Consider the following 27,268-nt stretch of genomic DNA (forward strand, 5'->3'; position numbering starts at 1 on the left):
TTGTTATACTGACCCAGGGAGAGTCCCCCCGCCAATGGAGAGTGGGCCAAGAGGTGACTTGGCTTCCCCGTCATGGCCACAGGCAGCACATTCTCACGGTCATGCTCTCGCTTGTTGTTCTCGGTTACAAAAACACTCATGCTTTCACTGGCAGCCATGCTGGGGACATACAAACCGTGGTTCCCACCCCTCTCTTTCCCCAGGGCTCCATACAGCAGCTCACCGTCTACCCTGACCCCAGGAAGCCTGAGGAGCTGTGTGAAGCCGAAGAGTCCTCGGTGAGCCCCTGCACCCCAAGCCAGGCGATTCTCCCTCCCGAGCGGCGGACAGGCTCTGAAACCCCTCGTCCTGGCAAGCGCTGCCTCGAGTCCTATTTTGGGCTTTTGGCTTTATTTCGCCTTTACAGAGCTTCAGCCATCTCTTTGGTGCGGGGTCTGTGTTCTCACAGGGTGTTGGGCGGGTCCACGGCTGCGGCAGTCAATGGCCTGGTTTCCAGCCTTCCCGCCAAGAAACGGTGTCGGGAGTCTAAAATCAAAGTTAAAACTCTAAGATATTTTTGGTATACATTTCTATAAAAACCAACCTAAATTCAGCTTTTATGCTTGGCAAGTGGCTCAGCTCCGAAACTAGGAATAGGGTGGGAGGCAGGAAAATAAAGCTGGCTCCTCTCCTTCCCTCCCTCGTTTTCCTCCCGGGTTTGCTGAGCACCTGCAAGGTGACAGTTCTGGGCAGGTGCTGGAGGTGAAGGGATGGACAGGGAGCAGCCCCCGTCCTCCAGCTGCTCACACCCAAAGGCAGTGACGGAGCTGAGTGTGACTGAAATACAGGGAGGTCCTCAAACCCAAACTCAGCGGGTCAGGGGCCAGCAGGAGGAGGAGGAACTCGGAGCAGGTGAGGGCAAAGTCGCTGCCTGACCAGTGACAAGCAGGTGCTTGGCAGATGAGGAAGAAAAGGCCTTCCCGAGAGAAGGGAGGGCATGACAAGTATCATCAGAGGCAGGCAGAAGGGGACATATTCCTAGAATTCCTGTTGCCCTTTGCATGGTGTCAACCCCACTATAAAACAACGTTGATTCCACTAACTTAGTACAAACCAGAATGCTTTCCATTCAGTTGGAAGCCCCTCGGAGGTGGGATTTGGCTCTGTAAGAACGTTTGTCCTACTTGGGCACGTGGTCCTGGCCTGGCATTCACGTGAAACTGAGGATAGGGACGCCTGCCGTGTGGTCATGCGTCCATCTCTGCATTGCCATCAATATTGAAAAAGTGGAAACAGCCCAAGAGTCCAAGAGTGCAAGAACAAGTGACCGGTTATAAAATCATGGCATGCGGGCTCGTGGGCTGCCTTTAGGAGGCTAATTGTGAAGATTAGGGGACAATAGGAAGTCATCCCTCAGCTGTAATGGTTCCCAGCGTAAGAGTGCAGTGACAACCTCACAACGGTTGGGAGAGTGCAGGGAAGCTGGACAAAAGAGTGATCCACCACGCACACTGCACACCTGCTGTCTCCGTGGCCGGCTCTGGCTCTGTCACACACACGGTCCCCCTGCAGGAGTTGGCTGGTTGGTTTCTCTGATTTCCCATCTTACGGGACCTCCTGCCCTCTGGCCAGGGTGCAGCGTGGTTTGTCTCTACACAGGCATCGGGAGAGACCAGTGGGCTTCAGGAGATACCCGGAGTCGCCGAGATCGTAGAAGCCGTCACCTACACTCAAGCCCCGGTGAGTGCTGGGGTGCTGTGCCGTGTGGTCTTGCTCAGCTGTTAAGGTGCTGGCAATTACTAGACAGTGCCCGGAGCCCCAGGTCTGACGCCTCTGTTCTCAGATCTGTGAGTTTAATTGTTGACTCATCTGGGGAAGTCAGGAAAGTGCTGGCCAGTGGGCATTTGCAAAATCCTTAGGTGAACTGGAGCGCCTAGGTGTCAGTCACCCTGCACTGTGGCCACGAGAGGGCAGTCCAGAGGCAAAATCTGTGCTCCATTGCTTCCCAGCTCTGTGGCCTTGGGCAACTTTGTCAGCCTCTCTGAACCTCAACTCCTCTTCCACAGAATGGTGACAATAACAGTCCCATCTCACAGGTTGCTGCGAGGGTTAGATGAGGCAGTGCAGGGACAAGTGACAGCCCAGTGGCTGGCACAAGGGAAATGGGCCTGACTGATGCTGTTGCCACACTTGCTCAGGGCTCTGGCTGTGAAAGCAAAGTTGGGTCCCCACTCCTTCAAGTGACACACTCCTCCTGGGAGCTCACTGCTGACCCCACGGAGAGCAGCCCTCTCGCCAGGGGCTTGGGCCTCCTCCCTCCTGGGAACGTACCCTATGGCCGAGACTCGGAAGTGGTTTCGAAAGCATTGAGTCAGACCATAGGACACCAAGGAGCCCATTTTTAATGAAAATCACAAGCAGCATCTGAGTCACGGAACGCAGAAAAGCTTCAGCTGTCTCCTTGACTGGCCTGGCTCACTCTGTAAGCTCATTGCTGCTAGAAGAAAGCAGGAGATAGAAATCAGGTGGAGAATAGAAATGATAGACCTCAGGCGACAGGGGTGTGGGTGCGGCAGAGTAGGACCACAGTCTTTTAGCACTGGGAGGACTTAACGTCATCTCTTTCTGTACAGAGGTGTACAGAAAACTGCCCTTTGTAAAGATGGGCAGACTGAGTCCCAGAAAGGGGAAGAGACTGGCCCAAGGGTGCGTGGGCAGAGCTGGGTCCAGAGCACGAGTCTCTTGATGCCCATGTGAGGGATCCTGGCGTGAGTGGTGCTCTAGAAATCCATCCTCAGGACCGCAGCCAACTCTTGGGCAGCTGGCACAGCAGAAGTCAAGGCCCAAGGTGCCCACCCGCCTGCTGAGCGGGGAAGACGTCTGCTCTGGGCAGTGCTGCAACCCCGTGTGCCCGTCAGCCCTTGGCCACCCCAGGGGCATGTCCAGGGCACCGGGCACAGAGTGGGGGCCCCTTGACCCTTGACCCTGAGGCTGCCTCCCATGCACCAGTTCACAGCTCACCAAGAGGCCAACTCAGGCAGAGATGCCAGTAGCCCCACGTGGCCCCGAGAGAGGGACAGGAGAGGAGAGTGGGGTTCGAGAGCTGAGATGATCGCAGAGACGGAGTGGGGAGGGGAAGCTTGGCAGGGGGCACTGGAGCCAGGCAGCTTGGCCAGGGGTAAGGAAGCGGGGTGGGAGGGAAGAAAACTGGCTTTTCTAGATGCCCACTGTGTGCCTGGTGCTTTTGTATGGGTGATTTCATTTATTCCTTGCCACCACCCCACAAGGGAGGTGGCATCAGCCCCATTGTACAGATGCGGAAATGGACACTCAGGAGTTCGGGGGTGGCTCTGCCAGCGTCACACGGTGGCAGAGTCAGGACTCAGGCTAGGCCTGCCCGGCTCCCCTCCTGGGCCTCTAGCCAGGGCCACTGCACTGCAGGTACAGGGCAGGTGCGGAACACGCGCCGGCCGAGGGGGCTACGAACCCAAGTATCTGGAGACGTGAAAAGGAAAAAGGTGTTTGTGATTTGGTGGACGTGGTGGCTTCTGGGGCACCCAGACATTTTCCTTCCTGGATTCCCCTGCCCCACTTTTCTCAGTGGTTTAAGAGATTGGTGCAGACTGGAGTCCCACCAGGTGTGGGTCCCAGCCCTGCCGCTTCCTAGCTGTTGACCTTGAGCAAGGAACTTAACCTCTCCAAGGCTCAGGTTCCTTCTGTTACAACAGGGTTAGTGTGAGAATTAGACCAAGTGACCTGGGTGGAACCCTGGACGGGGCTTGGCCCGAGGCAGCGCATGGTATACTGACACATGGGTTTGTTGCGAGGATTAGGGGGGAGACGTGTTAGAGTGCCCAGTTCAGGGCTGACCCTGTGCCGGGCACGGTGCAGACAACTCCTTCCTCTTGGGGCCCCCTCCCCGCCAGCCGCCTCCCAGTGGCTGGTGGCTGGGGCTGGTCAGTGTGCCAAACCCCCGTGGCTGCCCTCAGTCCTTCAGAGCACCACCGGCTGTGGCTCTGGCGCTGGCAGCCATCAGAATCCCTTCTGCATGGGCCCCTCTGGGTCTGTGCTGTGGGTCTGTGCTCCTCCAGGTGGTCACCTTCCCTCAGTCTCATTTGCAGGGATGCCTTGTGGATCTATTCTACCAAGAGGGCACCAAGGTGTAGTGGACAGCGTTGCCCGAGTGGTCCAGCCCGAAGGTGGCAGAGCCAGGTTTCCAGCTCTGGGCCCAGGTGGCTCCCAGTCACGCCACCCCTGAGCTGGGGACTCCCCACTTTATCAGCTCCTGGAAGGGCCCCGGGGCTCTCTTTGGCAGCCACCCTCCAGGACGGGGAATTTCCCTCTTCGGCTCAGACAGTCCCCGCCCTTCTCTGTGTGGCTTCGTTCTTGGAATGACTCTCACTTCCCCATGCTCAGCCTTTCCGGCCTGCCACCCTCTGAGACACGAGCCGTCGCCAGCGGCCTGCATCTCGGACTGTCTGGTGGTCAGGGCCTACAAAGTCCGCCCCTCCTCGCCCTCTTCCCCATAGGGTTGGGGCCCTGCTATCCAAGTCTTTGCATTTCCGGAAAGGTCTGTCTTATGCTGAGTTGCAGTGAACATCCCTGTGGTTCTCAGTTCTGGCTGCACATCAAAGCCACCTGAGTGTGAGTGTAGGGTGAGGGGAGGAGGGGGAGGTCTTTAGAGAAAGATTCTTGCCCGGGCTACGCACCTGCACATTCAGATTCAGTAGGTCGGGAGTGAGGTCCCAGAATCTGCACTGACAAAGAGCTCTGTAGGTGACTTGGTCCACAGCCCGGGCCTCCCTTCCAGCCACACCCGGGCACCCACAGTTCCCCACATGCTGAGCACCTTCTCCCCTGACCCTGCCTTGGTTCTTGCTTCTGTTTGCCTGGAGGGCCCTTCCCCATCCCCCTTTCTGCCTGGCAGGTTCCTACTGTGGCTTCAGGTCTGTCCATGTCCTCTCCTGGGAGGCCATCATTGCCACCTCCTCCCTGCACTTGGCTGTCACCTCCACTACCCTGTGTGTCATAACAAATCACCGTTAGTTGTGTCTGGTCTGAGTCTGGGTTTGTGCCTCCTCCAAAGGCTGACAGTTTGAGGGCAGACACGCCACCCTATTTATTCATTTCCGCGTCCCCAGCGCTCGGCCAAGGACCTGGCACACAGTAGGGTCTCGGGAAATATGTGTTGAACGAGTAAATCTGCTCGCATGAAGGTGAGTGTGGGCTCAGCAGATTGCAACACTCTCAACAACAGAACTTTCATGAAGACGAGATTCCTATATTGTCACGGGCCACACTGGTTCCCCATCCACGCTGACTCCCCCAAAACCAACAGCCACCTGTCTGAGGCGGGACGCCTCACCCTCACTACCGAGGGTCAGCTCAGCAGAGTCCTGTCCTGCCCTTGAGGCTGTGGCTGCCTAGTGGGGAGTTTGCCAAAGGGAGTTCGTGGCCGATGGGCTGGGGCCAGTGATTTCATACAGATCCCACTTTGGTCACCTTGAGTGACAGAGCGCAGCCCACCGATGCCTTGTCCTCCTGTGTTTCCTGAACCCTCGCCTGCCCTGCCAGCCTTGTCCCAAAGCCCAGATGCCTTAAAAAGCAACGTTGCTTCAGCCGCCAGCAGCCTCACTCCAGGCTGGAGAGAAGCTGTCAGAGGCTTTCTTGACACCATCAGGAAACCATAGCAAAGCCGCTCCTGCATGGACCCCTCACAGGGAGAGGAGAGGCACCTCCTAGGACCTCCTGTCTCCTGGGGCTTCCTTAGTGCCATCCCCAGTCTCCCGGTCCCAACTTCAACCCCTAATCCGTGCTCACACTGCCACCAGGGGGCACTCTGCAAAGGACACAGTCGCCCCCGCCACTCCCTCACCTAATACCCCACAGTGGCTGTCGGTGCCTGGGGTCCAAGCCCATACTTCCCACCAAAGGACAAGCCCTCCCTCCCCTGCCTCCCGGGCTCTGTCCTGCGGCTTTCGTCCTCCAGCCCTGGGCTCCTGCCCAGCTCAAGCTGTTGGGCCCTGACCGCCACCAACCCCTCCCTCCACCCCTATTTTCTGAAACTCTGCTCATTCTTCAAGGCCCAACTCCTTGAAGCCTCTCTTCCCACCTCCGCTCTGAAGACTTTACAGCACAATAAAATCGATGGTGGGTTTTCTCTAGGTGTTGATATTCAAGGTGATTGCTTTCTCTTTTTTCTCATTTGCACTTGGAGTTTTTTCAGTAATGAATATGGAATATTTGTGTGTGAAAAATAAAAGTGAGCTTAGCCTTTCCGTGCATGTTCTACCTTTGAGAAGTCATTATTGTCCCCATTTTTACAGAGGGGGACGCTGCGGCTCAGTGAGGTTGCGTGACTCGCCCAACATAGCTTAGCTAGTAAGTGGAGAGCTGGGGTTTGATCCGAGCCCGACTGTAGGAACTGAACCATTAACTCCTACGTTATGGGGCTCCTGCGAATCCTCCTTGTCCTGGTGGACCAGAGAGTCATTGTTGATACTCTAGAAGGAAAAAACCTTCTGTTACTAGTCAGGATGGGGAAGTAATACTATGGTAACAAATAAACCCTGAAATCTTAGCAACAAAACACAGATTTGTTTCTGTTTACACCACAAGCCCAACCCTGGTCAGCAGGACTCTTCCATGCACCCCCAGGCCCTTGAGCTTAGGGAGTGACGAGACCATTGGAATGCTGGCAAGCCCCGGGCCTTGTGAGCTGCTACCTGGGTCTGGGGACAAATGTCATGGCTTCTGGGGCCCACATCAGGATTTCTGCCTGGAACTCTGAACTGCTCTGTGTTTCCAACTTTCGGTTTTCATTTGTTTGTTTTTCCCTAGCTGGTAAAGTTGGTTAAGACACTGAGTGGCTTTGGAAAAGCTATACAGATGCTGGAGTTTCCTTGGAAGGAAACCCTACTCAATTTTCATCATCATAGGTGTTCATGACCAGTGCACATGGGGGATCAAAGTTATATGGTGTTTACTGAGTGCATCCTAATTCATTCATTTGTTCATTCATTTATTCAGTCATTCCCTCACCTAACAGATCTTTACTGAACACTTTCTCTGTGCTGGCCTGGGATTCAGGGGTCACAGACATGTGATCCCCGAGCTCAAAGAGCTTGGTTGAGGTGAGCAGAGTCTCACTGTAAACTGAACATAATTTAGTGACCTCTGTGTGCACCTCTCTCAGGCCCCAGGAGGTGCAGTGAGTGCCCAGGTACACAGCAAGCAGGTCTGGGCTTTCTTCTGGGTTTATTGAGCACTTTGTAGATGTATTATTTTCTCTAATGATATTCATTGTCATTTTTTCAGCTTTATTGCTAAGAAAATCATTTTGCGTCTCATTTTTTTCCCCTTTAGCCTCAGGAAGCAAAAGTTGAACCCATAAACACACCTCCAACTCTACCTTCCCCCTCTGAGGACACAGAGCTTTCTGGTGAGCCTGTACCTGAGGGGACCCCAGAAACCACCAACGTGAGTGTCGTCCAGCCCGGCAGCCCGGAACAAGGCAAGTCCTGATGCGCGTCCGTGCACAGTGGCCTTCTGCACAGTGATTACTGTGTGGGCCATGTATGTGACATACAGCATCTCACTTAACTCTCCCCTCAGCCCTAAAGGGTTGGATGGATGGTATCCATCTTCATTTTATAGATAAAATGAGGAAATTGCGCCACAAACAAGTTAAGTAACCCAGCCAGGACCATGTGGCTTATGAATGGCAGAGCTGGCATTTGATCTCAGATGCCTGAGCTTTTAACACCTAGACTCTAACTCTTCTGTGGTTTAATAGAAAAGCTTGTCATAATCATTGCTGTTGACTGACCACCTACTGTGCGCCAAGTGTTTACACACCTCGTCTACAATCCTGGCAGCATACCTCCTAGTCAATATTACTAGCCACTAGCCACAACTTAATATGTGGAAAAACCGACACTTGGAACAGCTCAGTGGTGGACGTGCCCGCAGTCACACAGCCCAGAGTCCAGGCCTGACTCCAGAGTCCCCACCCTTTCTGACCTTTGCCACAAACTCCCTGTCGCTCAAAGGATCGGGTCAGCTAAACTCCTGTGTGGCACACGTGAGAAACTGATGGCCACAGGGGGGCTGGGACCACTCTGGTCACCCAGCAGGTCAGTGCCAGGCCCTGGGAGGAGAGCTGGCTCCCTGTCCGGGCTGCGGCGCCTGCCTGTCGCTCCTCTACCCCTGCATAGAGCACCAGCAAAAGCCCAGACTTCGAGGAGATCCCCAGGCAGCAGCTTGACATGTGCCCAAGGCCTGAGATTGCCAGCGTGTTCTGTCCGTTCTCAGAGGGGCAGTTATTTCAGACCAAAGTCACAGCCAAGGCCAGAGCACCGATCGCACAGGGTCATTCCTAGCAGCACCGTTCTTAGTAGCAAAAACAACCCGAAGTGCCCGTAGTCGGGATCGGCCGGGCAAATTCTACTTCATTCATGTGTACGGGCTTGACATTGCTGATGCGGAAGATTTAATGACCCAGGCACTTGCTCATGGTATATTCCGCCAAAAGAGCAGACTTCAAAACTATGTGCGCTATGACCCTAATTTTGAATATATGTTATTTATAGCTATTTGCATATAGCTAGGTAGAGCAATGTGTGTGTGTATTAGATATATTACATGTTAGATGTAATAGACATCAAAATGATATGAGCTGTTTTCTCTGGGTGGCAGGATTACACGTGTTTTTATTTTTTTTATTGTACTTCTGTATTTTGCAAGTGTTCTACAATGATATTTATGATTGGTTTTTTTTTGCTTCTGCGATCAGTTAATGAATGTTGCTTTAACAACTAAACTTGGAGAGTCTGTGGGTAAGAGAAGGTACAGGGCACTAGAGAGACAAGACCGTACAGTAATTTAGGAGAGGCGTGATAGAAGGGGGCAGGGAGCGGCTGGGACAGAGGTCTGGCTGGAAGCCCTGCTCAGCCACCTATTTGCTGAGCGTGTCCAAGCTTTAGATTTCTTAACCGTCCTCTGAGAGTGTAAAATCCCTGCCTCCCTGGTGGATGAGAGGGCTGAGTCTGGCTGTGGTTGTGGAAGTGGTTTATGGATCGCAAATGCTGTTCTCATGGGTGGAATCAGGATCTCTGAGCGGTAGGGGGGCAGGGGGGCTTTCCTAGACTGAGGAGGTCAGATCCACGTGGAGACCGGGGCCCAGATCATAGCAAAGCTAGGCCTGCTTGGGGATTAGCTGCACGCCTTATCTGGCAGATAAAAGACCACAGGGAAACAACAGAGCTAGCTGAAAGATTCCTTTTCTTCCTGGGTGGGTACACAGCCCAGATGGTGGGAGACAGGAGCCTGCACCCCCAGCGCCATATCCGGCTAGGGAAAAACTCCTGATGTTTGTATTCCTCGCTTCCCAGACAGCATCTGGGCCAGTGCAAGGGGCCGCCCACCTCCGCCTCCATAGGGTCAGGCCTCAAAGGCCTGGGGCCCGCTGGCTGCTCCCACAGCACCCCCTGGTGGTCAGAGCAGGGAGGACACGAGCCTGCAACAGGTGCGGGGCCAGGACTTGCGCTCCCAGGCGTTCAGCGTTAAGGTGGCCTTTGGAGAGTCAGCATAGTTGGGACTCCGGACCAGCGAGAGCACCGCGGCGGCATGTGTGAAAAGGGCCTGGCCCTGGGACAGGCCGACCTGTCTTCCGGGCCCTTCCTAGCCACTTGCTGTCTTTGGGACCTTGTTCCTGCTCTGCACAATGGGGTTAATGATAACGTGTTAATGTGCGGATCAGGCAGGACACACATGCCTTGTGGTGATAGTGGAGACTCAAAACGTGGGATCCCCACCCGGGCTCTGCCCAGCGGCAGTGAGGGGGTGGCGTGGGTCCCGGAGGGCAGGCCAGGTGGGCCAGCAGGAGTGAGAGAGGACATGGGCCCGGACCCTAGCAGACATGTGTTCATGGGAGTTTAACTTCTTTTTCTTTGCTCAGGACTCGGCTTGCTTTTTAAATTGCAAAAGAAATATGTGCATGTGGTAACAAGTCAATTAATGTACAGCTGTATGAACCAGAAAAACAATAGTTTTCTTTTCTTCCACTACTGTCCTCTGGAAGAAACCGACACTAAGCAGTGTGGTTTAGCAATGTATGTATAGAAATATGAATACATAGACACACATATCCATGTATGCATATGTATATATTATATATGTTATATAATCATTACATAACATGAATATGTTATATAATAATTATATATAGCAATAATAAAGCATGTAAACTTATAGTTTTTGTTCTGTTTTACAGATGTAGAACCACATGGACAATGAACATCTATCAATTGCTTACTATATGCCAGGGGCTTTCTTTGCTGCTTTTCTTGCATTCATTTATTTAATCCTTGTGACACATAATCCTCAAAACAACTGTAAGAGATAGGTATTATTATAATCCCCCATTTATAGGTGAGGAATTTGAGGCACAGGCTAAGCGGGATTTGGGGGCAGCAGGGGGTGCCAGAGCCTCCATTGGAGACACCATACGCTACCGTCTTGCCGCTCACGCTGTCCTGCATGCCAGTGTCCCCCAATCCTGTTTTACCATGTTATAGCCATCCCTACAAGTTAACAGGTGAAGAAATACCTCGTTCTTTTCCAAGACTGCAAAATGTAGTTATTGATTACAGAATGCCTGCTTCCTGTAGGGTCTGGCCAGATGCTGAATGACACACTGGAGGGGGTTCATGCTGTGGACGGTGACCCCATTACGGACACTGGCTCAGGCTCAGGGGATGGGGCCTCCCTTGATGTCACTGAAGAAAAGGTGAGTGAATGGTAAATTTCATTTGTTAAGTCAGTCGTAAACTCGTTTGCTTATTTCAAACTTGATGGTGACTTTTACTAAATGCTGTAGAGAAACACGAGGGTTTTAGTTGAATGTCATCAAGACTGCCACAGTCCTTGTGGTGCAGAGAAGACAAGAGTCTCAGGGCTCCAGGGCTCTCCGGGGATGCTCCAGGACCAGCGGGTGAAATGCAGTCCACGCTCGTGCTCACACCTGCCTGGTGATGAGATCCCGCCCTCACCACGGTCCCCCCCCCCTCCTGCTCAGTTGTGAAGGTGTTTAACTTCCCCAGCCCTTAGAGCCCCTTCAAGACAGGATCGAATTAACTGCAGGTGTGTCCACTCTATTGTTTGGTGATTGACTTTTACACTCGCAAGGCCAGTTTTTGAAGTGCTGGGTGAGTAGGATGCAACATTAAAACATAAGTAGTCTTTGCATAAAGGAAAATCCACAATGCTAGCTCATTCCTTCCCCTACCCTGGGATGAAAACTCAGACAGTTCTCATAACTCTGTCAGTCACTATCTCATGAGAGTCTATTTTCCTGATACTTTAAAAGTCCAGCCCAGCATAATAACAAAAATTCAACAGTAAATACAGTTTCTCCCCTTCCATACTCAGGCCTGCTGTAGACCAGGAACTGCCTGGAAAGAGAAGCATGGTTAGGGGATTCCTGTCTCTTTTCTTTCTTCTTTCTCCTCCCCACTCCCCATGACCTCCCCTCCCCTAGAGCTGTTTGTAGCATTGGCAGGGGCTGGCCCACCTGGAGAAAAGGGCACAGTTGTACATGGCTGGTCAAATTGTGATCTGGGCTTTTGGTGTGGAATATTCCTGATTGCTGGATCTGTCCCTCATAGTGGCTTTTGAGATTCCTCAAAGGTCCCCATGCAGGGGATGCAGGACTGAAGTTCCATGGTTGGCCTTGTAACTTCTGCCTGGCTTCCACCCCTGCTGGGTGCCCTGACCCTCAGAGGGTGCTTGGGGTACAGGCCATTTCAAGAAGGCTTTAGCCAGCTCCCCTTGGAGGGATTATTTCTTGTCTGTCTCCAGTAAAACTGTGAGACAGATCCTCTCCCCTCCCCTCCCCTCCCCTCCTCTCCTCTCTCTCCCTCCTCCTCCCCTCTTCTTCCATCCCCTCTCTCCCTCCCCCTTTCCTTCTCTCCCTCTCCATCTCTCCCTCCCCGCCTCCCTCACTCCCCACTCTGGGTCTAGATGGCTCCCTATTCTCACCTTTTGTCTTTCCCTGGAAAAATTCAGACACAGTCCTCATGTCTCCCAAATTCCAAGGAGTATATATCCAGCTGGCCAGATGGTTTGGAGTGGGGAGAAGGAGGGGAACAGCCACCGCACACTGAAAATTCTCTCCATGGGGATTCTTACTCTCCAAGCTCTCAACCCCAAAATGAATCCTGTACCTTTTCTTGTGCAGCCTGGAGGTAGGGTTGGGCTGATGCAGGTAGAACTGGTGTCATTTAATTGTCTCTTAGCTTGTGGAGGTTACCTGTGGAATTCTACCTGGCCTTGGGGCTTTAGCTAATGTTAAGTCATAAAGAGTCTCATTTTAACATCCTATGACATCATCTCTCTTCCAACTGTTTTTTGGGACAATAATTCTGCAAGGACTTCATATGTTTTATGGAAAAAGGGCTCTGTGATCAAATAAGTTTGGGAAATGCTCCACCCTACTACATTCTCCTTTTTATAAGCTCTGGGAAGTCCTGCAAAGAAATCTGTCTAATTTTGATCAGACTAGTGTGTTTAGTGTACAAAAGAACTACTCTTTTGCAAAAACAAAACAAAACAAAACAAAACAAAATCCCCAAAACTTTAGAAAATGGAGATGAAATATAGTTTGGTGACACTGTCAGCCAAAGCCACTCTTTCCATTTTCCCCATTTGCTGTATAACATTCCGAGAATCTGCCTGTGCATTTCCCAAAGGAAAGTGAGTCACAGGGAAAGAGAATGTGGAGGGTCTGGTCTGCAGAAGGCTGAGGAGGAAGGAGGTGCTGCCTGCCCATCCTAGAAGCATCTTCTGGGCAAAGACATTGCTCTGATGGCTTTGGGATAGGCACGTGGGGAGGTGGCAGTGGTGACGTGTCTCAATAGAAGTACCTGGAGCTGGAGCAGACTGACTCAGGGGCAGTGATCTCCCTGCCACTGGATGTTCAAACAGATGCTTGGAATCAAACACAGGACATGTGTGCCTGGGCAGTCCCTCCTGTCCCTGGATTCATGACGTTGTAGACATGAAAGTCCTTAGGTAAAGAAGCTACAGAAATACAGGTTGCTGGAGGAGCCCAAGCAATCTGTTCTCTCCAGCCACGGGCATGTGGATCAGGCTGAGGGTGCAGTGACATGGTCTCTCATGATGTCTTTGTTTGCAGGGTTTAGCAACAACAGCAGCAGGGCTGACTGAGGTGCCCATCAGCACTGCTGGGGAAGCGGAGGCTGACACTGTGCCCACCGGGGGACCAACCCTCTCCATGGCCACCCAGAACCCTGGGGAAGGGGTCACTCCAGTAAGGAGCTCAGAGTGCATGCTCCTCTTCAGCTGTTTCCAGGGCACTAGGGTCAGCTTGGGTGGGAGCAGGTGCTGACTTTCCTCATCAGTCTGCAAAATGCAGAGTGACAGTCCTGTGGGGCCGAGTCCGAGCAGGCACTGAGTAGAAGGCCGAGGCATGTACTGACTTATTCAGCGGATGTTTGCCGGGCACGGCGAGGTGCTGGGCACTAGGCCTGGCTGCAGGGATGGGTGGTAACAAGGAATGATCCAGTTACTGGGGACAGGGTGGTAAGAGGTATGGTGGTAAGTGGCAGGTGAAGCACGGATGCTCTGGCAGCACAGAAAAGGGGCCTAGGACCCAGACTGGGGGGTCAAGGAAGCCACCTGGGGAAAGCAGGCCACAGGTGAGCCCAGGGGGATGGGCAGGCGGAGCGCAGCAGATGGGAGGGAGACAGGTGTCCCTGCGAGGGGGGCTGGCAGGAGCAAAGGCCTGGAGCCTGTGGATGTGCAGTGTGCCAGGTGTGAGTGGGGAGGGGAACTGTGGCTGGAGAGGCTTCTCAGGACATAGAGGGCTTGGGAGGTGGCTCGGCAGGCGTGGGGAGTCACTGAAGGGTCTGAATCGAGGAAGTGATGTAGTCAGATGGGAATTCCGGAACGAGCCCCCGGAGTACTGAGTGGATGTGCTGGGGGCTGCGTGGGAGCGCAGGGGAGTGGTGGCGTTAGCTTGCTCTGGGGTGTGCTCAGCAGGGTTGGATCCTGCCCAAAGTCCCAGTGAGCAAGGGACTGCAAAACACCCACTGAATTTGGAAACATGACCGTGAGTGGCCAAGAAGTGGCGAATGAATGTAGACAGCTCGTTCAACAGGAGACCTATGGAGTCTGAGGACCTGGGTTTCTGTCCCACACAGTGACTTAAGCGCAGTAGAAGCTGCACAGATAGAGGCTGGCGGAGGGAGCTGGGTGCAGCCACCCCAAGGGTGGGAGTGCTGGGTGGGGCTCGGGCCCTGGCTGGTTTCTGTACGGATGCCCCACTGAGGGCTGTGACCTGAAGTCAGGTCCTGGGTGTGCCAGTGCTTTGAAGTAAGGGACAGCAGGACGCAGTGTGCGAGGGCCCTGGGCGTCTGCTCCCTCGGCCGTGGTGCAGGGGATCAGGGTCCTGCCCCTGAAGTCGTCTCTGCCATCTTTCTATCCAGGGCCCGGACGACGAAGAAGGATCCGCAGCAACAGCAGCAGAGGAGGCCGAGGTGCCCACCAGCACTGCTGGGGAAGCAGAGGCCAGCGGTGTGACCACCGGGGGCCTGGCCCTTTCCACAGCCACCCATCCCCCTGGGGAAGAGGCCACTCCGGTAAGCAGCGTCAAGGTCATGGGCGGGATCAGCTACCGGCCTTCTCAGAGTGTGGGCTCCATTCTGCTCTGCAAACCCAGAGCAGCCTGCGGGGACCTCGGTGACCAAAAGCTCACTCGGGGCTGGGTGGAGTGTGCCCAGGCCTGGGTAGGGGTGTGAAGAAGCCCCCGAGGCCAGTGGGGAGCAGGGCCCAGGGCACTGGGGAAGTCGGGGCGCCAGCAGGGGTTGGCAGCCAGAGCAGCCGTGGAGGTGGAAGAGGGGCTGGAGGCCACGGAGGGCTGTAGGCCACGGAGGGCTGTCAGCAGGTGGGGGGTCAGGCAGGCAGGCAGGCCCCAGCAAGGGCCGAAGGGCATGGCCAGGCTTCTCAGCCCTCTCCTCACGTGGTGCAGAGACCATGCACCAGGCTCCTGAAGGGGACACCAGCATTCCAAGGCACTCGGCAAGTCTGTCCCTTTGGTGTCCCTATTATGGACACCCTCGAGTTCTTCCAGATCAACAGTGTCAAACTTGAACTCCTCATTCCCTCTTCTCCTGCGTTCCCACTTCCCATGAATGGGGCTATTGTCCCCCCAGTTGCCTCATCCAGAATTCTCTTCCCTCTTCCTTAAGTCTTACGTCCCATCAAGCGTCTTCCTGTTGATTTTTATGCCTAACTATGTCGTAAGTCGCCTGCTCTGTCCTTACCCAGCACTGGCCCCTGCACTGAGCCACCGCGTGCCCAGCCCTGGCGTCCCTAGCCCCAGCCACGGCTGAGGGCCCTACTTGGCCCTCCTCCCTCTCTCACGCACGACTCCTCTGCAGTGCAGCCCCGTGCTTGGAAGCTTCCCCCTTGCAGACCCGGCTCCCCCTCCCTGGCCTGCCCTCCTTCCGGCTCCTCCCTCAGGCCCCTTCCCCTTACCCACAGTACTCTCCCCACCTTTCACCCCTGCTTATCCTTCAGAGTCCTGTGCAAACACCACTTCCTCAGAAGATGCCGCCCCAGATTGCAAGGTCTCCGTGTCCTTGTCCTTGGAGGGCCTCTTCATAACCGTAATTGATAATAAGCTTGGTAAATGGTTCACGCCTGGCTCCCTACCGGCACGTGAGCTCTGAGGACAGGGACTACACAGGGTATCTTGTTCACTGACGTATGTCATTCCTGACAAGCGGTGGGCACTGAACTAGCAGCCGCCGGGGGAGTGCATGGCCGGGGCCATCTGTCGTCACAGATCAACCACCCTGGCCTTTGAGGCCACTGCACACACTTGTCCCCCCAGTCGTCCGGCTGGTCAGGCAGCCTCTGGCTCTGGTCTAGCGTCTGTGCAGGGAGATGTCACAGTGGGGAGAGCTGGCCAGCTGACGGCGCCCTCCGGCCACTGGGCGTTAGTATGGCTTCTCTCAATGAACAGGGTGGGCTTCTCTTTCTCCTTCCTCTTCCCTTTTTTTTCTCCTTCTCCTCTTCCTTCCCCTCCCCCTCCCTCCCCCCTTTCTTTAAAGGCAAAGCACTTATCACAGGGTGGCAAGGCCAGGGATCAGGTTCCAGTTCTGCCAGGCCTTAGCTTAGTAGAAACTAGAACTTGCCCGGCAGGACTGTCTGGAAAGAGAAAGACTACCTGTAGAGGTGGTGAGCCCCCCGTTACTGGAGGTGTGTAAGTTAAGGCCAGAGAAGCTTGGCAGAGTTGAGCGGGGGGGGGGGAACTCCTGAAGAGGTACAGTCTAACCCTGGCACTCAGGGGTCTGTGGGCTGAGCTGTGGTCCAGGATGAGCAATGTCAACGGAGTTGTGGAGCCACCTGTCACCTGAGGGCCCGGTGGCTTCCTGCCTTTGGCCACACACCACCACCGAGTCAGGGACATGGGCGAGGGGCACAACACCTCATGCCAGCTTTGTTTCAGGGTCCAAACAGTGAAGAAAGTTTAACAACAGCTGCAGCTGTGACAGAAGTGCTCCTTAGCACTTCTGAGGACGAGGAAGCCAGCGGGGTCCCCACAGATGGCCTGGGCCCCCTCGCACCCACAGTGGCGCCTGGGCAAGCGGTCACGTCTGTAAGTGCCATCTGGCGCCTCCCTGGCTCACAGGAGAGAGGCCGGTCAGGGAGGCAGCTGCACACTGGCTCTGAGTGTGCCTCTGGGTGGGCGCCAGGGCCGGGCAGGATGCGGTGGCAGGGCTGTCCTGGGCAGGCACTGGCCTTGTCCCAGCCCCTAGCTTTGTCCGAGAGGAGCTTGCTCAGAGTTGGGAGCAGCTGAGGCCTCAGAGGAGACGTGCACTTCAGAAGGGGAGGTGCAGTCTGCTTCTGCTGGGGGACAGTGGTTGTGGGGATGGCGGTTGTGGGGATGGCGGTTGTGGGGATGGTGGTTGTGGGGATGGTGGTTGTAGGGATGGCAGTTGTAGGGACGGTGGTTGTGGGGATGGTGGTTGTAGGGATGGCGGTTGTAGGGACAGTGTTTGTGGGGATGGTGGTTGTAGGGACGGTGGTTGTAGAGATGGCGGTTGTGGGGACGGTGGTTGTGGGGGATGCCGTTTGTAGGGACGGTGGTTGTGGGGATGGCGGTTGTAGGGATGGAGGTTGTGGGGATGGTGGTTGTGGGGATGGTGGTTGTGGGGATGGCGGTTGTAGGGATGGTGGTTGTGGGGATGGTGGTTGTAGGGATGGCAGTTGTAGGGACGGTGGTTGTGGGGATGGTGGTTGTAGGGATGGCGGTTGTAGGGACAGTGTTTGTGGGGATGGTGGTTGTAGGGACGGTGGTTGTAGAGATGGCGGTTGTGGGGACGGTGGTTGTGGGGGATGCCGGTTGTAGGGACGGTGGTTGTGGGGATGGCGGTTGTAGGGATGGAGGTTGTGGGGATGGTGGTTGTGGGGATGGTGGTTGTGGGGATGGCAGTTGTGGGGATGGTGGTTGTGGGGATAGTGATTGTAGGACAGTGGTTGTGGGGATGGTGGTTGTAGGGACAGTGGTTGTGGGGATGGTGGTTGTAGGGACAGCAGTTGTAGGTATGGTGGTTGTGGGGACGGCGGTTGTAGGGACGGTGGTTGTGGGGATGGTGGTTGTTGGGACGGCGGTTGTAGGGACGGTGGTTGTAGGGACGGTTGTTGTGGGGATGGTGGTTGTAGGGACAGTGGTTGTGGGGATGGTGGCTGTAGGGACGACGGTTGTAGGGACAGTGGTTGTAGGTATGAATGTGCTTTGAGCCCAGGCTGGCATCACAGAAATGTTACCACAACTCCCTGGCAAGGCGGGTGACTCCTCTTGTTGGTTTGTGTTCAGGGCCCTGGCGAGGAAGACGGCTTGGCAGCAGCCACCACAGGGGCGCCCCTCACCACAGCGGGGCCCAAGGAGCCCGAGGAGCCCAGCAGCGCTCCCCCCGACGGGCCGCCATTGCCCGTCCCCACAGCGGCTCCCGAGAGAGCGGTCACTCTGGTGAGTGGGTGATGGCGTACAGACTTGGCTGGGCGGATCTCACGGGGAGAGAAACAAAGGCTGGAGCTGTGGGGAGGCCGGCCCTGGGTTCCTCAGAGGTGGGTTTGCATTTTGGTTTGTAAATTTGGGCATTTGAGGGCCTTCAGCCCTGGGGACACTGGAGGAAAGTGCGGTTTGTAGAAGAAAAAGGCAAAAATGAAGCTTCGTGTCCCGTGCTGCCCTGTGGATTGAAATGAGGTCTTTCTAACGGGCAGTGCTGTTCCAGGATGTAAAAGCTGGCGTTAAGGGGTGGCAGAGTCTTGCAGTAGCAGGGATGGATGTCCCTGCCAACACCCGTTTTCTGTGATTTTGGGGTGCAGCTGTGTGACCCTAAGCGACCCCTTTAATTTCTCTGGCTCAGTTTCCTCATCTGCAGAAGAGGGCAGCTGTGAGGTCCAGTCAGAGAAGGTACACACACTTGGCGGTGTCACCACTTCAGGGCTGTCACTTTGTCTTTTAGAAATAGGAAGCCCAGAGCTGGCCCCCAGCGTGAGCTTGCATGAAGCAGAGAGTGAAAGTGCTCTTCCAACGGGAGCATGTTTGCACGGCAGAATCCCACTGCTGACAGCAGGCTCCTCAGTTCCCCGAGCAGCCCTCAGTCGTGCACACTTGGAAAGCTGTCACTCAAGCTACGGCCCGGTGGTCCGTCGGCCAGGGGCTGTGGGCCAGGTGGTCAGGGGAGCCCACGGGGCGTCCCGAATGCCCCTAGCTCCCAGGCCTCTTCCAGCGGCCATCGCCCTGCCTGCCGTCTCTTTATTGAGATCTGTGCTCCATGCAATCATGGGTTCACTCAGTGACCGGACACGCAGCTGCGCTGACCCTCAGTCCAGACACTTGCAGGTGGAGATGTTTATGCCCTCGCTCCTGTCCCCAAGAGACTTGCAGTCAAGGGGCAGGAAATAAGCCGCCCGAGCTGACACTGGCTAAGCAGCCTGTGTTCCTGGCGTGTCTGATTCCCGTCACCCAGCACTCTGGTGTGAGGTGAATGGCCTCCATTTCAGGTGAGCGTGGTGAGACTCGGAGAGGTGTGGTCAGCAGCCCGTTGCTGCATGCCTCTAGGAGGCAGAGCGGGGATTTGAACCCAGGCACGCTGGCCTGCAGAGCTCATGCTCTTGAGCTTCGCCCTGCGGCGGTTCTCATACAAGAGAGTGTGGTGTGGTGGGAAGACCCTGGGCGGGGAGCCAGGAGGCCAAAGTTCCACTCCCAAGGGTGCTGCCCACTCGTGGTGGGTCCTGTCAGCATCTATAAAAGGAGGAAGATGAACAGAACTCTGGGGTGTAACCCTGGTCGCACATTAGAGACTCCCAGGAAGCTTAGAACAGCGAGTCCAGTGCTAGACTAAGACAGACAGACACGAGGGCTGGGGCTTCGGGCTCTGGGATCAGCCAGCTGGCTGTGCGGCGCCTGCCCCACAGCGGGGCCTCCTAAACCAAGTCCCCTGCCCTCTGCGCCTCACCCCGAGGTATGTGCAAAACACCGAGGCCAGATCTCCCAAGTGATGCCTCATCAGGTACAGATAGGGCCAGTTCTCCTTTTCTGTCCTTTTAAAAACCTTTCTATTATTGAAAATCTAAAAAATGTACAGAAGGGCTCAGAATAGTGTAATTAACCCCCCACATATCTATTCCTTGGTTTGAACAAATTATCAGCCCTTTGCCAGTCTAGCTTCATCTGTTCCTCCTCCTGTCACCGTCTAGTTTGGAGGCAAGGGGAAGCCTAGAATATTTAAAAACAAATCCCAAACATCCTGTCATTTCACTTGTAACTAGTTCGACGTGTATTATTAATAGATTGATCAGGGACCTTTTTCTTTTTTCCTTTTGATCATAGCCACTATGTCATTATCCATGTAACAAAGTCAACAATGGTTCTGTCATATTATCTAATACAGTTTTTATTTTAAATGCCTCTTTACAGTTTGTTTGAATTTGAACTCAAATGAGATCTACATATTACATCTGGTTGACATGTCTCTTAAGTTTCTTTTAAGTTTTGATTGTTTCCCACCTTTTTTTCCCCTCTTGCGATTGATTTGTTGAAGAAACTGGGTCAGTTTCTTCCTTGGACCCTTTGTGTTTTGTGCTGTGAGCAGCCAGCCTGGTAAGGCAGCTATGCTGGTGCAAGGGTTGAGGGTTTACTGCTGCTGGGAGACTCTTTGTCCGCATATATTAACAACCATAAAGCTGCTTCTGGTTGACCCAGAAACTTCTGTTCTAGGAGTTGATCCTAACAGAGATAGTCTGATTAAAAAAAAAAAAAAAAGTAAAGATTTGTTAACAAGGAACAAGGATGTTAGTCTCAGTGTTGTCCATCATAGAGAAAAATTTGGCATGATTTAGTTAGCCAACAATAGGGGATTAATTGAATAAAGTAATTCAAATAATAGCACATTATGCAGCTATTGAAATTATGCTTATTAGGAGTATTTAATGATGAGGAAAATGCCTACCATGTATTGTTAAGTGAAAGAAGCTGGTTATAGACTTGAGTATATCGCGTGGTCTTGATTATTTAAAATTATACACATGCCGAAACATTGGATGGAAATATCCTTCATAATTGTTAGCAGTTGCTGCCTCAAAGTGGTGGAACTCTGGGATGTTGTTAGCTTTTTGATACATTTTGGTGATTTCTGCTATGGGGGCTTAAGATTTTTATAACAGGTTTTTAAAAAAAATCTAAGGTGGGGAGAGAGAGGGGGGGGGAGGAGACGTGGCCGTAGTACTTCTTCTGGCACATGCTGGTGAAGATGGACCGCCACCATGTGCCTGTGCAGGGACTGCGATGGGCGGGAGCGCGTGCCCCAGTGTCTGCTGAGCAGGTGGTTTAAAAGCACGGTAGGGACTGTCAAAAGAACACCCACTGCGGAATATCTTTAGGGTCAGTTTGAATCTCAGAGTCACCCAGCACAGTATAACTTAGTGAGTTAGAGGCCGCATCAAGCCTGGCTCTGCCACATAGGCCCAGAGAGGGTTAGGGCTTTGCTCAAGGTCACACAGCCCTCAGGGATCGAGTAGGGCTGAGAGCTTTGGTCTCTGGACTTTCTGCTTTGGTTTTGTGCACTGCTCACAACCACCACCTTCAGACGTGAGCCAGAAGTTGGTTAGCAAAGCCCACAGTGGCCGAAATGAAGTCACTACATTTCTCAGGACTGCTTCATCTATTAGAAGCTTTTAGAGACTATAGGGAGAAGATTGACCTTAAACTGAAGTGATATATTTTTAAAAATCTGTGTTGTGGAGTGCTACTGAGAGACAAGACTGATTGTCAGGTCCAGTGACTCCGGTGCCTGCGTCTTCCTGAGAGCCCACTATCTGCCGCTGCAGGGGGAGCTGCAGTGACCCGACGCCCTCTCTTGTACAGGACCCGCTGATTCTGGCCCAGTGCAAGCCCCAGCTCATGCCCAGCTCACTGGCCGGGACCAGCGAACGTCCTCAGAGCTCAGCAGCTCCATGTCCCAAAGACATCGTGACCACGTTTTAACCAAATCTTCTTGTTTTAGGCTCAAACAGTACATGTGGGAATGAAAGGACAGGCTACGCCCAAAGAAGAAAAGGTTCGTGCTGTGACCAGTCCAGAGAACACAAGTGTCCCGAGCATGTTGTTTGGGGTCAATTCTGATCAGGGTGGCAGTAGACGCGGCGAGAGGGCTGAGCCCAGGAGAGGCTGACCCCAGGGCTTGGGAGAGAACAGCACCGGGAAGTTCTGGCTGAGTGTCATCTCACTGCCTAGCGATCTTGGCCAAGTCCCTTGACCGTGGAGGGCCTCAGTTTCCCTCTGTGTCCTCGAGGGGTCCTTCTGGTTCTGGTGCTGTGTGTCTGAGCCCCGGACTCTGCCCCCGACTTTCTTCCTGGGAGAGTGCTGGGCAAACGAGCTTCCGAGGACCGCAGACCTAGGCCTGCCTCTTGGTAGCTGTACCATCTTAGGAAAATTCTTTACCTCTTCTTTGCTCCAGTTTCTTCATCTGTAAAATGGGTGGCGGCAATTACCCTGCGGGGTGGGAAGAAATGGGGTGATGCTTTTCTTTGTCAGTCACCACAGAAAGGTATCAAATTCCTCTTACCAGGACAAATGCCGGTGTTAAACTATTCCCAAGGGGACTATTGCATAGTGACCAGAGCCTGTGGTCCCCAGGGCATCCCATGCAGGGGGCCTGCTGTGGCCATACGCAGCAACTTGGCTGCCTCCGGGGACCCTTCACCCCTCACTCTGGCCCGGTCCCCTGCCTCCCCTCGGGGAGGGAAGCAGTCCCTGGGGCAGGAGGTCCTCCTGGGTCTGCCCAGGGGGTGCTGGGCAGGGCGGTGTCCTCACTCCTCTCTGCCTCTGGCCACCTCGGTGGACTTCAGATGCCAGCGGGGCTCCAGGGTGCAGCAAGAGGCTCTGGGAGGGGGCATCACAATACACATATTTGGGGATTTTGTTGGCAACATTTCCACTCTCCTTTTGGTGGCTCAGGCCATTGTGTCACCTCATTTGTCAGGCAGCCATGTCTCTGGACCCTTTTGGACAGCCAGAACCACCTGGATGGCACTCTGTCTCCTTTTCTTTTCTCTCTCTCCTTTCCCAGTGGGTGCTTCTGTCATTCTGAAAGCATTTCCTGGGCACCAGCCCTGTGCCGGGCGCTGGGCCCTGGAGGGGATGCAGGCACAGGCCTTCCCTCCACGGTCCCCCAGAGACAGACCTGTGAGCAGTAAAGGCCCTGGGAAGGTGCGGGGGCTGGCAGGAGGAGCAGGAGGGCAGGACAGGCTTCGGAGGGAGGCTGGGTGGAGGCTGGACGCTGGCGCTCCAGCAGGGTCAGACCAGGGCTCGGGGGACTCCGGGTGATGGGGGGGGGTTGTGCGTGTGCAGTGCATGTCCACACTGGTCAGCTCTTCCCACCACACCCGTCTCCCCACTGCCCTGTGGTGTAGAAACAAATGGGGACACGGTACCCCCTTGGGCTGTCTCTGTAAAGAACAATGCCTTTCTTCACTCCTGCGTAATCCCAGTCTTAGAAACGAGCACGATTTCTACAGAAAGGGGAGGGGAGGGTGGGGGCACCAGCGCTTCACTGACCATTGTGTTCTCTTTAGGGTGATGCTGGGGAGGGGCTTCCTGGCTCCCCTGAACCTTCTGGGCCTGCCAGACCCACGGTGAGAGTCCCACCCAGGCTTGTCACATGCCTAGTATGCAGAGACCAAGGATGTAGCCCAAATAGCCACAGGCTGGGGGTTCTTCTTGTTAGCCCCAGATGTGCCCTGCAGCAAGGCCTCAGGGCTTTCTGCCTCTGCTAGAACTCTGCAGTGTGCTCAGGGGCAGAGTTTATTCATATCCACTTTTTGTTCCTCAAACTCGCCACACCCCAAATTGGACTTGTCACCCTGAGCTCCTGGGATGGCACCCTGTCTACCTGGTCACCAGGAAACATCCTCAAGTGCTCCTCTTCCTCCCCATCCCCAAGTTCTCCGGAGTCCAGCCATGCAGGGCTTCCTCCTCCCTCGGATGATGGCAGCAGCCTCCAAACTGGTCTTCCTGCCTCTGTGTCACCACCTCCCTTCTCCCACCCACCACGTCCACCACCGTGACCTTCCTAAACCCAGCCCTAAGCCCTCAACCCAGCTGCCCCTTGGGTGCCCTCGGGGGTGCTCAAGTACACATGCATTCAGTGACTGAATCAGGCCTTGCTGGTTCCTGCCCTGAGTAATTAAGTACGAGGAAGGTGTTATGGAAATTCCTTTTTGTTCTTTGGATGCTTTCGATGCCATTCAGCAGGTATGCACTGAGGACGCTCCTGCTGGAGTCTGGACGCCCAGCATGTCTCAGCCCTAGTCTGCAGGGGCCGACACACACACACACACACACACACACACACACACACACACACACACACGACTAAGCTTCAAGTCAGGTGGGCCCAGCACGACACTGAGACCTTGACAGAGGCCGGGGGAGCACCAAGGAGGGAGAGAGGAATTCCGCCTGAAAATGGGGTGGGAGAGCTTCACGGAGGAGGTGACTGCGGAACTGGGTCTTGAAGGATGAGTAGGGACTTGAAGTAGGGACTGAAGGATGAGTAGGAAGGCAGAAAGGAGGGCTGAGGACCGGCTACATGTTGGCTGCATGCCTGGGAGTTGCGAGGGAGGAAGGTAGCTATAGAGGGGGTGGGAGAAAAGGCCAGAAAGAAAGTCAGGAGCAGAAGTTATAGGGCTACAGAATATGGGGAGATTTTTGGTGACGTGGCTGTCCTTGGAGACTGGCAGTTGCATGACAGTTTGGGGGGTTTCTTCTCTCTCAGGTGGGAGCAGAGGCAGAGGGCTCCGGCCCGGGCTGGGGCTTGGATGTCGGCTCTGGCTCCGGTGACCAGATGGGCAGCGAGGAGCTGTTGAGGGTGAGTGTGAAGGATGATGGCGTTTTCGAACTCCTGTCCTCCAGCGATCCTCCCACCTCAGTCTCCCAGAGTGCTAGGATTACGGGACACTCCAGGGGGATTTTAACAAAGGCTGCACAACAGGCAGTGTCTGACCTCATAGCTAACCAGAAAACTAAATTAGCCAGAGCACCTCTGAGAAGTCCAACTAACTTGATCTTTACTTTGTATACCCATTGGGGAGAAAACATGATACAATGGGCTCAGAAAGGCCTGGGCTCAAATCCTGGCTCTTCTGCTAATTAACTCGGTACGTATGAATCTTGGGTCACATCATCTCACTGAGCCTCAGTTTCCCCATCTGCTAAGTGGGTACAGCAATCCCTACTTGTAGGGCTGTTGTGAGAAATGGAGAGAAGATATGGAACATGAATGCTCAGTGTGTGCTTACCCTCCCTCACCATCTCTAACAGAGTGTCTGTGTTTTAGGGTCCTCCAGGTCCCCCAGGCCCACCTGGCTCACCTGGAATTCCAGGAAAACCAGGAACAGATGTTTTCACGGGACCCCCTGGATCTCCTGGCGAGAATGGAGCTGCTGGCGAACCCGGGCTCCCGGTGAGCAACTGAAGTCCTCTCCCCTCTCTGTGGCTGTGGGGCTCGCGTTAGCCACGGAGGGGCGTGCAGATTGCAGACCTCAGCGCCGTCTAAGGCTCACGGTGGGCAGAGAGCAGCTAGCAGTTTGTAAACAAAAATCCTCCTCATCTGAGTCACTGCCAAGACTCACAAGGAGCAGCAGCCAAGAAAACCCTCCCCTTACACATCACTTTGCTGCTGCGTCATGGTTGGTACAGGTGATCTCTGACTGATGGGGGTTCCACTTAATCATTTTCCAACTTTATGACCACGAGAAAGCCATATGCATTCAGTAGAAACCGTGCTTTGAGTGCCCATGCAACCATTCTGTTTTCACGTTCAGTACAGCATTCAATAAATTACATGATATATTTAACACTTTATTATAAAATAAGCTTTGTGTTAGATGTCTTTGGAGTGTTCTGAGCATTTAAGGCAGGCTAGGCTAAACTATGAGGTTCAGTAGGTTAGATGTATTTATTACACGTATTTTTGGTCAGGCACGGTGGCTCACACCTGTAATCCCAGCACTTTGGGAGGCCAAGGTGAGAAGATCACTTGAGGACAGGAGTTTGAGACTAGCCTGGGCAACATAGTGAGACCTCCCCCACCACCCTATCTCTACAAAAAATTTAAAAATTACCTGGGCATGGTGGTGCACGCCTGTAGTCCTAGCTACTGGGGAGGCTGAGCCAGGAGAATTGCCTGAGCCTGGGAATGAGAGGCTGCAGTGATCTATGATCATGCCATGATTCTCCAGCCTGGGTGACAGAGTGAGACACTGTCTCAAAAAAAAAAAAAAAAAGCATTTTCAAGTAAAGATATTTTAGACTTACTATGGCTTTATTGGATGTAACCCCATCATAAGTTGCAGAGTGTCTATGTTGGAAAGGCAGGAATCATAGGACATCAGGGCTGGGCTTGGGGTGGGAGACCCTTGGAGACCATCTAGTTCAACCCTGCCCACAGAGAAGGAAATGTGACCCAGAGAGCAAAGGACACCCGGCCACAGGTGCACAGTCAGCAGCAGCCCATCTGGGGCTAGACACTAGCACTTCTGCCTGGGACCTGACGCCAGGCCCTGGGCCCACCAGCCTCACCCACTCCCAAGCTTGTCTTTCTTCCTTAGAAAGGTTTTATATGTGATTCTTAGCAGAGATGTTGTGGACTGATTGTCACTATTGTTCCCCAGGGCCCCAAAGGACAGCCTGGAGTTGATGGAGTCAGCGGCATTCCCGGGATGAAAGGGGAGAAGGTATGGGGAACATGGGAGGGTCTAACACATGGGAGCCACTGGGCCCACTCCTCTCTCTCTGACCCCTCTGCCAGACCTTGCCTCTTATGTGCCTGACCCCCTGAAGTCCCTACTGGGCATCTCTGCTGGATGTCCCTGTCACGGGACTCATTCTGCCCACTCCTGTGTGTCCCCAGCTTCCGTGAACAGTCTTTGATAGCTCCCCTCTCCTCTCCCTTCCTGCTGTCATTGGTCAGTTTCCAGAACTGCCTTGTCTGCCCTCCAAATCTCTCACCTTTCTCTCCCCCTAAGCTGGCCGCATCTCTTCTTTCCTCATCACTGCCCAGTTCCGTCCACCCACATTCCACCCTCCGGCCTCCTGCCCCATCCACCTTCTGTAGCAGGCTTTTGTCGGTCACTGCCCTGGCCACTGAGAAAGCACAGAGGGCTCCACTGCTTGCAGGCCAAACCCTCACTCTGTGCAGACCTCCAGCCCTTCCCAGCCTGCACTGGCTGTCTCTTTCCTGCCAGCCTCCTGGCCTTTGCATGTGGTCGTCTCCCTGTCTGGGATGTCCTTTTCCTTGTCCCCCAAGGTCCAGTTCAGGTACATCTTCTGGGAAGCTGTGCCCAGTGCTTCGTGAGCAGAAAGTCTGCTTCCTCCACTTTCTATTAGCACAATATTCATGCTGCGAGAGCCTTCCTAGCCGATGACAGCACAGGTGTTCACTTACCGGTCTGCTCCTCACCCTCACCCTGACATAGAGCCACAGAACTGCCTCTGTACCCCTAGAACCTCGCGCAGGCCCCTGAGCATTTGATGAATGAGTGAAAGTCACTCAGACACCACTCATCCGCTGTTCCCAGAGTCTGGCCTGCCTTCATTCTCTTCCTTCTCCGTCTGTCAGCCCGCGCTGGTGCCCACGGGGTCAGGGGACGGTGAGTCCTGCCCCTCAGTGCTCCCAGCCTGCGTGGTGAGACA

The 27,268-nt window shown here is 54.2% G+C and overlaps 1 protein-coding gene across 1 annotated transcript in view; it reads left to right on the forward strand.

Moving 5' to 3' along the window:
• The window catches only part of COL15A1 (collagen type XV alpha 1 chain), a 102,408-nt gene that overhangs the window by 35,132 nt on the left and 40,008 nt on the right, over positions 1 to 27,268 (forward strand). The window contains exons 5-17 of the mRNA XM_012769013.3: positions 204 to 278; positions 1,639 to 1,719; positions 7,345 to 7,492; positions 10,650 to 10,768; positions 13,175 to 13,309; positions 14,487 to 14,639; positions 16,514 to 16,663; positions 17,885 to 18,037; positions 21,579 to 21,632; positions 23,149 to 23,208; positions 24,351 to 24,443; positions 24,912 to 25,037; positions 26,248 to 26,310. Coding sequence (XP_012624467.2) covers positions 204 to 278; positions 1,639 to 1,719; positions 7,345 to 7,492; positions 10,650 to 10,768; positions 13,175 to 13,309; positions 14,487 to 14,639; positions 16,514 to 16,663; positions 17,885 to 18,037; positions 21,579 to 21,632; positions 23,149 to 23,208; positions 24,351 to 24,443; positions 24,912 to 25,037; positions 26,248 to 26,310 — 1,410 coding nt within the window. The remainder of the gene's footprint in view (positions 1 to 203; positions 279 to 1,638; positions 1,720 to 7,344; positions 7,493 to 10,649; positions 10,769 to 13,174; positions 13,310 to 14,486; positions 14,640 to 16,513; positions 16,664 to 17,884; positions 18,038 to 21,578; positions 21,633 to 23,148; positions 23,209 to 24,350; positions 24,444 to 24,911; positions 25,038 to 26,247; positions 26,311 to 27,268) is intronic.

Source organism: Microcebus murinus, chromosome 12 (genome assembly GCF_040939455.1).
Source record: "Microcebus murinus isolate Inina chromosome 12, M.murinus_Inina_mat1.0, whole genome shotgun sequence".
NCBI lineage: Eukaryota > Metazoa > Chordata > Mammalia > Primates > Cheirogaleidae > Microcebus > Microcebus murinus.